At 40.8% G+C, this 15123-nt stretch overlaps 1 protein-coding gene across 1 annotated transcript in view; it reads left to right on the top strand.

Moving 5' to 3' along the window:
- The window catches only part of SKOR2 (SKI family transcriptional corepressor 2), a 49174-nt gene extending 35769 nt beyond the window's left edge, over positions 1 to 13405 (top strand). Inside the window, exons 8-9 of the mRNA XM_021092785.2 lie at positions 5592 to 5657; positions 12689 to 13405. Coding sequence (XP_020948444.1) covers positions 5592 to 5654 — 63 coding nt within the window. The 3' untranslated portion in view covers positions 5655 to 5657; positions 12689 to 13405. The remainder of the gene's footprint in view (positions 1 to 5591; positions 5658 to 12688) is intronic.
- The last annotated feature ends 1718 nt before the right edge of the window (positions 13406 to 15123 follow it).

The following is a 15123-nucleotide window of genomic DNA, read 5'->3' as shown; positions in this document are numbered from 1 at the left end:
GTAAATAATATCTCAATTTTTAAAAATTTAAAAGAAGAAAGTAAAGGTATTTTACTAAGTATATAACCTTTGGTTAAACTTGTACAAGGACTGGAATATAATATAAATCATGGCATAAGCTGAGACTATTAATGATGCCTTGATAACCTTTTTTTCATTGCTAATTTGGCAACAAATTTTTTTAGCAAGTGCCTGTGTACATAAGCTACCATCCCCAGGTTTGTTGAAAGCATGTCATAGTTGAAGATATAGTTCTTGAAGACATTAGCCTTAGTTCTTGAAGGACATTATGAAGCTATAATAGAAAATACAGAGTAAATGGTTAGACCCAGATTCACATCCTTTAAACTTGCTGGATCGCTACCAAAGGGCAGGAAGATTGAGAAAAATGTGCTTTGGAAAAAAAAAAAAAAAAGGACTAGTCTTGAAGTGCCCTCTGCTGGTTTCCCAGAACACTGCAGTCACACGAAACCAGGGGAAACCAGTCTCAAAAGTTCTTCATTAAAAGCCTCAATTAAAATAATGTTCAATCAATAGATTGAGTACTAATGTTTTGTTCACTGTGGACTTGTAAAAAAGCAGTTAGTAACTTTCTGATGGTGTGAGCGTTGTACTTCCTTGCAGGGAAAGGGGCTGTGATGGGTCTTTATCATTGCTCAAAGAATGCACCTTCTGTGGCAAGGGCATAGCTCTTCGGTGATATATGGTCTTTTCTTGGAGGTTCTCCAGTATTCATTAGGATCGGAACTTGCCCAAATTTCTCTCATCTGAACCCAGAGTTTTTAAAATATGTTTTACATATTTTTTATATGGTAGAGAGGAGTTCCTGCTGTGGCACAATGGGATTGGCACCATCGCTGGAGCTCTGGGATGCAGGTTTGATTCCCCAGCCTGGCACAGTAGGCTAAGAATCTGGCATTGCCACAGTTGCAGTTTAGGCCACAACTGCGGCTCAGATCTGATCCCTGGCCTGGGAACTCCACATGCCATGGGGCAGCCAAAAATAAAGTAATAAATTAACATTTTAAAAATAATTTAGGAGTTCCCGTCGTGGCGCAGTGGTTAGCGAATCCGACTAGGAACCATGAGGTTGTGGGTTCGGTCCCTGCCCTTGCTCAGTGGGTTAACGATCCGGCGTTGCCGTGAGCTGTGGTGTAGGTCGCAGACGCGGCTCGGATCCCACGTTGCTGTGGCTCTGGTGTAGGCTGGCGGCTACAGCTCCGATTCAACCCCTAGCCTGGGAACCTCCATATGCCGTGGGAGCGGCCCAAAGAAATAGCAAAAAGACAAAAATAAATAAATAAATAAAATAAAAAATAAAAATAAAAATAATTTAAAAATAAATAAATAGAGAACCTGCTGTATAGCACAGGGAATTATAGTTACTTGTGATGGAACATGATAGAGGATAATGTGAGAAAAAATATATATGTGTGTATGACTGGGTCACTTTGCTGTACAGCAGAAATTGACAGAACATTGTAAATCGACTATAATAGAAAACATAAAAATCTTTTTAAAAAAATAAAATATATAAATAAATAAATAAATAAATAAAAAGGTGGAGCACTTTATTTCTAGAAAAATATCCCTGAGCCCCTAGAGGACCTGGGTTTTGTATCTAAATGTGTAACAAAAAGAGGGCCCTGCAGATCAGAGGACTTGACGTAAGTCCAAACTTCCATGGAAGCGGCCTTAAGATTCTCCAAGAGACAAACTTTGACTACTGTGGTCCTTTACCAGTTATTGATCTTGCATCTTGGTAATGCCATCACTTGTTTCTCCTTTTGAGATGTAGACCTGCCTTAATGTCTGAGCCCAGGCTAAATCTCTCTTGGCACAAATCTGAAGGTATCTTTTTTGGTAAAATCTCAATACTTTGGATAGACTAGAGCCAACAGGTAATTTAGAAAGTATCTAGTAACACTGAGTGGTTTTTGTCCATGTCAATCTTGGTGATCTCCAAGCTAGTAAAAATGAAAAGAAAGCTTTTATAAGTTTTATTGTAGGAGGTTTACATGGAATAATTACCTTAAATGGAGCCTCTAAGATCTTGAGCTCCCCAGGTTGGGGTGTATAGAACCTAAAGCACCATCAGTTGTAAGAGGCCCCTTTCCCTGATATATCATAAAAATAAAAGCTTCTGGGAGTTCCCTGGTGGCTTAGTGGTTAAGGATTCAGTTTTGTGGCTCTGGTTTAATGGGGGCCTGGAAATTTCCTCATGCTGTAGCTATGGGAAAGGAAGAGAGCGAGAGAGAAAGAGAAAGAAAGAAAGAAAGAAAGAAAGAAAGAAAGAAAGAAAGAAAGAAAGAAAGAAAGAAAGAAAGAAAGAAAGAAAGAAAAAAGATTTTTTAATTTTAGAATAAAATAAAAATAAAAAATTTTTTATTCTAAAATATCCCAATTATAGTACACTCAATTTCAGAACTGTTTAAGTGTGAGGGGAGAAAAAAGTGCATCTTAGAATCAGTGAAATAGACTGATAGTTAATCAGTGAAATAGCTGCTCCGTGAACAACTGGGCTGTGTGCGCTAACATATTCTTTATTTATCATTCATGATTTAGGACTGAGAATTAATGATTCTCAGCTCAGAATCTTTTGCTTTTTCTGTCTTTGTTGTTCAGCTTTTGTTTAATTTTGTTTTAATCGAATAAACTCTGTTGAGTTGTTATCAATGTTTTGATTGGGGATAATTCTTCACCCAGATTTAAATTTAAGCCTGGAGAGTTGGGGATCAAATGTACTTATTTGGAAATGTCCCCTTTTTTTTTTTTGGTCTTTTTAGGGCTGCACCCACAGCATATGGCCATTCCCAGGCTAGGAGTCAAATTGGAGCTATAGTTGCCGGCCTACACCACAGCCACAGCAGTGCCAGATCCAAGCCACATCTGTGACCTACCCTGCAACTCATGGCAATGCTGGATCCTTAACCCACTAAGCAAGGCCAGGGATTGAACCTTCATCCTCATAGATACTAGTCCGGTTCATTACCATTGAGCCACAATGGGAACTCCAGAAATGTCCCCTTTTTTCAGAGTCCTTTTTTATCTTCCTTACCAGCTTCCTATCTTAATGAAATGCTCCATTGTTGTTTCTGAGAAAAAAAAAGAAAAGAGAAGGAAAAAGGAATTCAGCCTTAGATCTGAATGTAGTGCCCTTTGGGCAGTTTTGTTTGGGTTATATGAGTAGTTTACTGGCTTTGATGAGATGGCTCGTGGTAATATGGACTTTTCTCCTGTAGCACCTTGACACAGAGCAGACACTTACTAAATCTTTGTGACATTGAATCTTGATGTTGAGAGCTCTTTCTAAATGTGACAGTGGCATAAATACATTTTATTAGGTAATTCCTCATACCCCAAGGTTTCTACATTGTTTCTACTTGTTAGCCTAAATAATAGAATTATATTCAAGGCTCTCTTTTATCATGCATCCAAAGAAAGAGGTGATCCATGTGCTTTGGCATATTTTTTCACACACCGTCATGGAAAACAAGATTCAAGTATGTCTGTGTTAACAGCAGGTATAGCATAACCCAGAGTGGAAAGAAGAGGTAGCTAGAGTAGGTCCCTGAGCAACTGTTCTTGTCATAGTTATCTAGCCGATCTCAGCTCTTATCCTAAACCATGAACTTTTTACAGTCCTATATGAATCATTAATTTCAATGCTGCTTTTATGGCCTTTATCATATATATCCCTATCATATATATCTGTGCTGTGATTGTATATAAAAATAGTCAGGTGGCAATTTTAGTCTTCTCTCTTTTTTTCATCAAAAAAATTGTGTGTCCCAGGTTCCCATTGTGGCTCAGTTAAGAATCTGACTAGTACCTGTGAGGATGCAGGTTCAATCTCTGGCCTCGCTCAGTGGGTTAAAGATCCAGCATTGCTGTGAGCTGTGGTGTAGATCGCAGATGCAGCTTGGACCTGGTGTTGCTGTGGCTATGGAATAAGCCAGTAGCTGCAGCTCGGATTCGACCCCTAGCCTGGGAACTTCCATATGCCACAGGTGCTACCCTTAAAAAAAAAAAAAAAAAAAAAAAAAAAAGACTGATTCAGCTGACCAATTATGGCAAAATAGGCCAGCTAATCCGAGTCACTAGCATCATTGTAGATTTGTAGCTCTTTCCCATTAATAAAGGTTCGTATATATGGACTGGTAGATCAAGAGAGCAAAACACAAATATGCTGTGAATGTGGGGAATACATATAACCATGTTCAAAATCTTGCCTAATTGAATAATTATAATTTTATTTCCTTCCTTGCTTTTACGTAATATCAGCCACAGTTCATGTTGCATTCTAGAAGGCTGAATATTTCTTTCAGTGTGAGATAAATTCATATCATTAGAGTCCTAAATGTAGTCTTGTAATGATGCAGATAAGAAACATAACTGGGGTTAATGGCAAGGCAAATCTAAATAATATATGTAGTCCAATTTCAACCATTTGAATTTTCTAATGAAAAGCAGCCTATCAAATGAAATAGGTTTTCATTCAAAGCCCCAGTCTTGAAAAGTACTTTTCCAGTTTATCCAGGTAGAATTATCAAGGGTCATATTTTCCATTCTGTGCAGTGATTTCTGATGCTTCTTAGTAGTTATCAGGAAATTACCCAGAGTAATAGTTTGTGTTTAGTTAATCTTATTTGTGTTTTTTTGGTTTTTGTTTTTGGTTTTTTGCTTTTTAAGGCTGCACCTGTGGCAAATGGAAGTTCCCAGGCTAGGGGTCGAATCAGAGCTGCAGCCGCTGTCCTACACCACAGCTCACACAATGCCAGATCCCCAAACCACTGAGCAAGGCCAGGGATCGAGCCCACATCCTCATGGATCCTAGTTGGGTTTGTTAACCACTGAGTCATGAAGAGAAAAATTTGTAATTTATAACAATCGCTTATTTTATCTCTCTAATTGAATGAGAAATTACATTGAACTAATGTATAATAATATTCTTGTTTTGTGACCTTGGAGATACATTATAATATTATAACTTAGTTTTCATACCTAATTAAAAATAAGAATACCACATTACTAAACACAAATTTTTTTAAATTTCTTAAATGATATGTCATATAGGAACCTCAGAGGCTAACTGTAGCAGCAAGCTAGGGTGATTACCTGTTCTGCTTTTGATATGCCTTTTTTGTTTTGTTTTGTTTTGTTTTTTAGGGCTGCATCCACGGCATATGGAAGTTCCCAGGCTAGGGGTCTAATCAGAGCTGCAGCTACCAGCCTACACCACATCCACAGCAATGCGGGATCCAAGCCATGTCTGCGACCTACACCACAGCTCACAGCAACGCTGGATCCTTAACCTGCTGAACAAGGCCAGGGATGGAACCGGCAACCTCATGGTTACTAGTCAGATTCATTTCCACTGAACCACAGTGGGAACTCCTGATATGCTTTTTAACAAGCCTTAGAAATGCTATACCCCAGAAGCCCCATAGTGCCTGGCACATAGAGAACTTTTCTCTTAGGGCGGACCCATTGGCATTCAAATTGTTAGGCACGATGAAGAGTCTCCATTACACATCTCTCTCCAAATGTAGCTGCTTACCTAGATAGTTTTGCTTGTTTTTGTCTTACAGATCCCCTATGCTGCAAGCTTGATCAGGAAAGAAAAGCTTGGTGCCCATCTCAGCAAAAGCTAAAAGGTGAGCTCACCAGAGGAAAGAGATTAGCCTTCACTCTCTGAACTGTTACTTGGCTGTGTTCTTTACTGATGTACCTTATTTTTTTAAATAATGATTTTTATTTTTCCCATTATAGCTGATTTACAGTGTTCTGTCAATTTTCTGCTGCACAGCAATGTGACCCAGTCACACATACATGTATACATTCTTTTTTCTCACATTATTATGCTCCATCACAAGTGACCATACATAGTTCTCAATGCTACACAGCAGGATCCCATTGCTTATCCATTCCAAAGGCTATAGTTTGCCTGGGAATTTGGAGTTAATAGATGCATACTGATGTACTTTAAATAGCCCAAGGGATTGGTGATGTTCCATCCTGTGTTTAAGCCAATATACTGTTGAACTTCATTGAGGGCATAGGACTTCCTAAATAAATAGCTAAGTGTGTCTTATAAATTCTGTGGAAAATTCCTAAAGCTAAGGAACTTCTCCATTCCGTCTTGCAGATGTGATCTTCCTTGTTTTGAGGTTTTCTGCTTTCTTGCTCCTCTGGGCACTCTGATTCCTGACCTCCTTGAAGGAAATTGGAGTCTCAGGAGCCCTGCTTCTTCTATCTCTTCTCTGTCTCTTCTCTACTTCCAAAACGTCTTCCTGCAATCCAGCATTCAGAGAGTTACTGACAGATGGTGCTGTGAATAATTGCAAGCAATATAGACGTTTGAGAACTTCTGCAGCAGGAGCAGTCATTCATTCTTTCCCTAAAACAATCCTTGTTTCTCTATAGCCAAAACCAGATCCAATGTCACATACCTGGCAGCAATTTAAAAGACAGATACATTCTTGACTCCTAAGGAAAAGAAGACAGTAAACATTCAATGACTATATTCAGAATAAACCTAAACATTTCAAAAGCAATGTTTTGATTATATGGAAAAAGATAGATATAACTATTAGAACTGAAGCAATGGAAAAACTAGGACATTGTCATGTCTGTAACAATGCATTAGGTTGACCTAGAAATTGGAGGTGCTAAATCAGGGAAGAGCTCCAGTGTCAGAAGTGCCATTTCTAAGTGCTTGTGGTCAACTAGGACTGTGGTCATTTATCAGTTTTATTCGTTCCCATCAGAATGATTCTTCTCCCTCCCTCTGGAACATATTTTCCAACTCAATCGAATGTATTGACAAAAAAGAAATTCTGTACAAAGCAGGTTCATGGTTCCTTTTCTTTCCTTCGTGCCTCTCTTCTACGTATCACCAGCCTCTTCTACGCTGTGCATGTGACAGTCCTACTTCTTGCCATCATCTTTATTGGTGATAATCTTCAGTATTTGTCTTAAATAATTACATGTATGTCACATTTCACTAGGAGCTCAAAACTCTTTCCAAGACAGTCTCTCATTTATATGCTTTTCTTTAATTTTACCCAGAGGGAACAGTACAATAAAGAGAAATGTGATATTTTATGTCTCTGTTGCAAAACCAGGGAGAGACTGAGGGCTCCAGGCTTTAAATGCAGTGCCTACTTGCTCCTTGTACATGAACTTCTGGTCTTCTGTGAGCAGAAGTTTCACAACAGAGTTGCTCAGATAATAGGTCCTTTTGCTTTGAGATGCTCAAGAGAATGTCATTCTCTTTTCATCTCCATGAAATCATACACAAATGGACCTGTGAGTTTGGCTTCATACTATAAAGTCAAGTATTTTTTCTTAAGTCTGAAGCTGACTTTGGGCTATTTCCTCTTCATTATTATAGATCAGGTTTGTACCAGCATCATGAAATGGATACTTTTAGAACATTCAGACTCTAATAATTTAACTCAAAGTAATCAAAGCAAGAAGCATCCATGGAGTTCCCACTGTGGATCAACAGCATCCACGGCATCTCTGGAGTGCCAGGATCCCCTGCCGGCACAATGGGTTAAAGGATCTGGCAGCATTGCCGGAGCTATAGTATAGGTTGAAAGTTTGGTTCGGATCTGATCCCTGGCCTGGGAACTCCATATGCCACAGGGCAGCCAAACAAAATTATTTTTTAATTAAATAAAAATGTAAAAAAGAATCATCCAAATGAATGCTGCTAAACCCATACATATGTATAAAAATTTGAAAGTGTCCTACTAATTTTCTTTCAAGTCAAAGAGTATATATGGAATGTGGTTTTTTAAATAACATTTTTATTGAAGTATAACACATATTCATGGAGTTCCTGTCATTGTGCAGTGGAAATGAATCTGACTAGGAACCATAAGGTTGTGGGTTCAATCCCTGGCCTTGCTCAGTGGGTTAAGGATCTGGTGTTGCTGGGCACTGTGGTATAGGTTACAGACGCCGCTTGGATCCCTGTGTTTCTGTGGCTGTGGTTGTAGGCCGGCAGGTGTAGCTCTGATTATACCCCTAGCCTGGAAACCTCCATATGCTGCAGGTGCAGCCCTAAAAAGACAAAAACAAAAACAAAACAAAACAAAAAAAACCCACCACATTCATTAAGGCCTATAAATCTTTCAAGTTAAACAAGTATAAAGTCTACAAATCAAAACTCAGTGAACTAAGGTTTCTAGCACCCAGATAGCTACCTTATGCCCCTGCCCAGTTCCTCCCCTGCCCCCCAAAAGATTGGGTTTGCCCGTTTTTGAACTTTAGTTCAAAGGGTCTGGCTTCTTTTACTCCGAATTTGTCATTCATCCATTAGAACATAGTTTGATTCATGCTTAGGAACTTCAATCAACTCTCTTTTTACTCCTCCCACTTCCCCAGCTCATCTCTGCTTGCCAGACACGAGCTGCTCCTACACCAACACAATGAAGACTTACTGCCCAGAAACCACGCCTTTGATGGTGACATAGTGTACAGCAAGGTGGAAAAAAAAAAAAAAAAGATTGATTTGTGTTTAGTAACTAATGCTTCCTCCATGCTGATTTTGTTTCCATCCTTGCAGACAACAGGGATTTCTCTAAGTAGACCCTGGTGCTTTCAGAAGATTAGTGGTTACTTAAATGCTGAGCTAAATCAGCCAAGCAGAGAATCACAACCATATTGTTAGAGGCAGTATTTGATTCTCAACATGCCAAGCCTGCAAGGAATTACCCCGAGAGAGATTACAAAATAAAAATCATTACGCCAAGGGAGAGAGACAAATTCTATCTTGCTGAGTGACCACAGGTTTCCAAATTAGGGGCTGATGCATTCATGTCTTATGCAAGAGTGACCCTTAAGGTAGTGTGCTGTGTGCTTGCTACCCAGTGGATTCCAATATGACTATTAAGAGGAGGAAGCTTTTCAAAACCACAGGCAATCCACTTAATAAACTGAGCAAGTACTGCCGCATATCACTGCTCTGCGAATCTTTTTTGCCCTGCATTAGGATACAAGAAATTCCATGTTGAATCAAAATAAAAGTCCACCCATACCAGGACGCTAATTGTGCAATTCCATTAGAAGGGCCAAGTTGTCGTTCTTCACAATACCAACCTCAAAACGTAGGCATATATGCTGAATATTCTTAACTTTCCCTTGATAACTCCTTCAAGATCTTGGTGTTCCTGTCATGGCTCAGTGGAAGCCAATCTGACTAGTAACCATGAGGATACAGGTTCCAGCCCTGGCCTCGCTCAGTGGGTTAAGGATCTGGAGTTGCCATGAGCTGTGGTGTAGGTTGCAGATGTGGCTTGGATGCTGCGTTGCTGTGGCTGTGGTGTAGGCCAGCAGCGACACCCCTGATTTGACCCCTAGCCCTGGAACCTCCACATGCCATAGGTACAGCACTAAAAAGACCAAAAAAAAAAAAAAAACCACAAAAAACTATTCTCCATGGATTTAAATTTTTTTTTTTGTCTTTTTGCCTTTTCTAAAGCCACTCCTGCAGCATATGGAGGTTCCCAGGCTGGGGGTCTAATCGGAGCTGTAGCCCCTGGCCTACACCAAAGCCACAGCAGCTCAGGATCCGAGCCGAGTCTGCAACCTACACCACAGCTCACGGCAATGCCAGATCCTTAACTCACTGAGGCAAGGCCAGGAATTGAACCCGCCACCTCATCTAGTCAGATTCGTTAACCACTGAGCCACGATGGGAACTCCCTCCATGGATTTATCTAAATCTTTCCTAGGCATAGTCCCCTTTGGGGCAATGAATTCTATTTGTTTAACTACCAGCTGTGTAAACTGTAGTTTATTTTATTTATTTTCAGACTACCTCCTAAAGCAATCCCTTGTAGATTAGACATTGTACTGCTCTGCACATTTGCTTTATCATGAGCTCACAAGTGCAATGGAAGTGATTTGAAAAATCTCTCAAAATCTTGTGTGTATTATTCTCTCATCTGGAACTCTTTTGAACACCAGAATTACTCCGGAAAGTCTTCTTTACCTTTGGTTGTTTCTGTACTCCAGTTCCTACACAGACCCTCCAGTATAATCTTTGTGAAATCTGCACCCCAAATATCATCGGAGTTCCCATTGTGGCTCAGTGGTTAATGAACCCAACTAGTAACCATGAGGTTACAGGTTCAATCCTTGGCCTCGCTCAGTGGGTTAAGGATCTGGCTTTGCGGTGAGCTGTGGTGTAAGTCGCAGATGCGGCTCAGATCCCAAGTTGCTGTGGCTGTGGTATAGGCCAGCAGCTGTAGCTGTAATTCAACCCCTAGCCTGGAAACCTCCATATGCCGAGGATTCGGCCCTAAAAAAGACAAAAGACCAAAAAAAAAATTGTGATGTTAACGCCTATTTACATTCTCTTTTTCCCAAGCATCTTTTAACATTATGCAAATGTCATCCCTGTAACTGGTTGAAATGTCTGTCTTTCACCAAGAACTCGATCATTTTGGGAAGTAAATCACGAGATATGGTGCCTTCATAGTCCTACAGAAACTTGACGAACAAGCTGGAAATAACAATAATGATCATTCCTTGAGCACTAACTATGCTAGATACTAGGTTAAGATCTTTGCCACATTCTCCCTTTTGATCCTTACAACTCTTTTGTTATCCCCATTTTCTTTTTTTCCTTTTTTTTTTTTTTTTTTTTTTTTTTTTTTTTGCCTTTTGTCTTTTTAGGGCCGCACCCGGGGCACATGGAGCCTCCCAGGCTAGGGGTCCAATTGGAGCTACAGCCACCAGCCTGCACAAGAGCCACAGCAACCCCAGATCCGAGCCACGTCTTCGACCTACGCTACAGCTCACAGCAACACCGGATCCTTAACCCACTGAGCGAGGCCAGGGATTGAACCCACAACCTCATGCTTCCTAGTCAGATTCGTTTCCACTGCACCACGGGAACTCCTGTTATCCCCATTTGCTACATAAGAACACTGAGATTCAGTGAGGTCACTTGGCTGGTGAGTGACAGAGCCAGGATTTTCAATACAGGTCTAAGCCCCTTCTCCATCTTCCTAGGTTCAGTGGACTGGCTTTGAGAGAGTCTGACTTCTAAATCTGACACTACCTCCATATGTTATCTTAAGGAATATCATTTCATGAGGTTCATGCTGTCTATAAAATGTGGGTTGGCCAAACCTGATCAAAGTCTCTGCAGACTCTAAAATTTTGACTATCACTTTTGCATGCCACTCTTCTGCCAGATTCTCTTTCCTTTCCCATAAAGGTGCTAATTTATTAAAATCTGCTCAGAATCATATATAACCTCCAAAGGTGTGACCCACCTACTTTTTGCCTTATGCCTGCATTTTCTTCATCACTAATTGCTAATTTGCTTCCTTCTGGAGAGCCTGATAATATGATTTTTTTCCCTATGCTAATATCTAGCCCTTTGGTAAACTCCCGTTATTTTTATTTCCCTTCTAGGATAATTGCTATGAAAATAATAGCAAGAAAAAGACCTTAAAAGGGTGTGCAGGGATTGTCATTGAACACTCTGTGTCTTCCTTTTGTAAGCATCAAAGATTAAGAGGGGGGTGGCATGTCCATTTCTTGCATCTGTCATCAGACAAAAGAGGACAGTTTCTTTCAAGAGTGTCCATTGACAGTGAAGTGCTATATGTCAATTATCTTATTTAATCTTCAGAACAACCCATTGAGAAGAGTACTGCTCCTCTCACCATTCTACAGCTGAGCAAAGAAAAATACAGAGATGAGTAAGTTGTCTGGGCTCTCAGTACCCAAATAGCAGGATTTGAACCAGGCCATCTGGCTCTGCAACCCACACTTCACCTGCTCTCCTCTGACTTGTGACCTAAAATGGTGGCCTAATTCACATCTTCTATTATCAGTTATAAATGCGCAGTTAATAACCAATCCAGTGGTTTCACTGATGTTGAGTTGCCAACCTTCCTTCGTATTTCTATAGCTGCCCCCACACCAAGACAAGAAAAATAGCTGTAACTTGGACCATCCAGCCAAAGCCCACAGGGCACCAGCATATGAAATTCTGTTTGTCCGTTTTACCACAGGCTGCTTGATGTTTGCCCAACAATAAATTGGAGCTTCTGGAACCCAGCAAAATGACTTTACTGTAAAGAAAGCATAGCACACCAGCACACTCTAATGTAATAATTCCAGTCTGGGTCAAGGTCAGCTGAGATGCACAATCTAAGAGAGCAGGCAATATGTGAAATATATTAGAAAATAATATCTGAAGTATATTAGGAACTAAAAGAGCAATATGTGAAATATGTTATATTTATATATAATATGTGAAATATATTAGGAAATAAGAGAGCAATATGTGAAAAGGAAGATACTTTCATGTTTACTGTTTAAACATTTTATCCAAACTATAGTAAAAATGTCTTAAGGATATGCTAAATATTACTTTAAATGCTTTTCAAGGAGTTCCCGTTGTGGCTCAGTGGCTAACAAACCCAACTAGTAACCATGAGGTTGAGGGTTCGATTCCTGGCCTTGATCAGTGGGTTAAAGATCTGGTGTGGCTGTGACTGTGGTGTAGGCCGGCAGCTACAGCTCCAATTTGACCCCTAACCTGGGAACCTCCATATGCCATGGGTGTGACCCTTAAAAAAAAAATTGCTTTTCAATTATCTGATTCTATCATACCAAGGTTGTCATTCTGTGCTTTTTTTTGGTCTTATCCCAGGTGCCCAGAACCACTTACTCTCGTTTTCTTGTAAGACAGAGCCTAAGCACTTCTGACCCGCACAGAGACTGCAAATTGAAAGGGCTGGGGAATCGAATACAAAAATCAGGTTCGGGAGAACCCAAGGACAAGTGACCTCAAGGCAGCATGGACAACCATGTACAATAGACTGTAGCGGCCATTCATTAGTGGGGGGAGGGGGGAGCCAACCCGAGCAGTCAATGCTTGTCGCATCTTTTGGTGGAACCAAAGTTTGAGTCTTTGTGTTTTTCAAGGCCAACCGAACCCAGAGCGTGGGAGTGCCGTTAGCCAACCGGGGTGGGAAAGCCACAGACAGTTCCAGGGGATCCCCCGAAGGGAGAGAGCCACTCTCCGAGACTGTGTTTTACATCTGAAGATGTGACTCCTGGGGAAAAGACAACACAAGCCCTGTCCTAGGAGTGGGGATCACACTTCGACCGTGAGGATGGCATTAGCTGTAACACACCTGCTTTTCACAGCAAACTGGACAGACTTACATGTGGTCCCTTCCTCTCTGCGACTTTGCCTGCTGTATGAATGAAGATTGTATTCCTCTGGAAATATTTTACAGTTTACTATTGAGTGTAATTAAGAATATAATCATGTTATCCAGAAATGGTATTTAACTCTGTTGTAGTTTCTTTAACATTCATGTGGATAAAAAAGTCTATAATAAAAAAAAACTATGAAGTCATAGTGTGTTCGTGGAGTTAAATGCACATTTGCTTGGAGGGCAACTTAAAGAAATGAATACCTTTTAGAACTATTTTGGCCTCAAGTATTTAAATAAATTATTTTTTGAAAAAGGAATTCCTTCAAAAATGATTCTTAAGTTAGCCTATGGCCATTGTCAGCAGCTGGAGTCCTCCCCTCTAGGCTAGGATTTTTGTTTTTCTTTTTCTTTTTTTCTTTTTTAGGGTTGCAGCCATAGCATATGGAAGTTCCCAGGCCAAGGGTCAAATCAGAGCTGCAGCCTCAGCAATGCCAGATCTGAGCCACATCTGTGACCTATACCACAGCTCGTGGCAATGCCAGATCTTTAACCCACTGAGCGAGGCCAGAAACTAGTCAGGTTTTTAACCTGCTGAGCAACAATGGGAACTTATAGGTTAGGATCTTTGGATGAGTGAGAGAAGGCTCTAAATTCTGTAAGCTTTCCTAACAGTACTGGGGATGGAGTGGATAGTATGCCTTCCTTCTTACTGTGACGTTGAATCGAAGCCCATGAGATCATTTTATGCCAAAAGTTCTGCCTTTCAGATGAGAGAGAAGAGTCAAAATGGTAATCCTTTGGAGCCAGGATTTCTAAAGTAATGCTGTATTAAGCAGAAGACTCATGTGGATGATCTCTTTCCCTGGAGTTTCCAATCCTAACTGGTATCCCTCGACAGATTTCAAAAGAAGTTTAAAATGCATTGCCATGGTATTTGGTACATTTCCCCCACTATCTTCATGATCGTGAACTATCCAAAAAAAAGCTTTACAATTCATCTTCGAGATTTTTTTTTTATCCTTATCCACCACCTTAAGAAAATAAAGGGGAGTTTCCATTGAGGCTCAAAGGTAGTGAAACCGTGGGTTCGATCCTTCGTCTTGCTCAATGGGCTAAGGATCCGGCATTGCCACAAACTGTGGTGTAGGCTGGCGGCCACAACTCTTATTAGACCCCTAGCCTGGGAACTTCCATATGCCATGGTGTGGCCCTAAAAAGGGCATGCGCGCGTGCGCACACACACATGCACACGCACGTACACACACACACACACAAAACCCAAAAAAGAAATCAAAAGTAGGGATACTCATTAGTGATTTTTTTTTTTTTGTCTTTCGTCTTCTTAGGACTGCACCCGTGGCACATGGAGGTTCTCAGGCTAGGGGTCCAATTGGAGCTGTAGCTGCTGGCCTCCACCACAGCCACAACAACGCTGGATCCGAGCCGCATCTGCAACCTACACCACAGCTCACGGCAATGTTGGGTCTTTAACTCACTGAGCGAGGCCAAGGATCGAACCCTAAACCCCATGGTTCTTAGATTCATTTCTGCTGCACCACAACAGGAACTCCTCTCATTAGTGATTTTCTTCCCAGCCCATGAAGGATGGGAAGCTGGGCTAGAGAAGGGGTATAAACCAAGTCCTGGAGCCTGTGGACAGGTGCCCAGTGATCACTAGCAAAAAATAATGTGAAGATGCTACAACTGACCACAGAGAGGAGAATGTTCTTCGAGATGATCTCTCCAGAGCTTGAGCATGGGGTTCACACAGCCCTTTAGACCCAGGTTTCTGGTACTGACAGCTGTGCTTGGCAAAGGGGAAGTTGCTGGTCAGTCAAGTTAGTGGAGCATTTTCTCCTATGTAAGCTTTAAATCACACATAGGTGTGGAAGCCCAGCACCCTTAGCTTTGTACTCTAAGA

Source organism: Sus scrofa, chromosome 1 (genome assembly GCF_054392235.1).
Source record: "Sus scrofa isolate SSC_HxYL_T2T_F1_AM1 chromosome 1, Sscrofa_HxYL_maternal_Yorkshire_Landrace_v2.0, whole genome shotgun sequence".
NCBI classification, from domain to species: Eukaryota; Metazoa; Chordata; class Mammalia; order Artiodactyla; family Suidae; genus Sus; species Sus scrofa.
The sequence above is the reverse complement of the archived record's forward strand: the minus strand, read 5'-3'. Positions and strand labels throughout refer to the sequence as shown.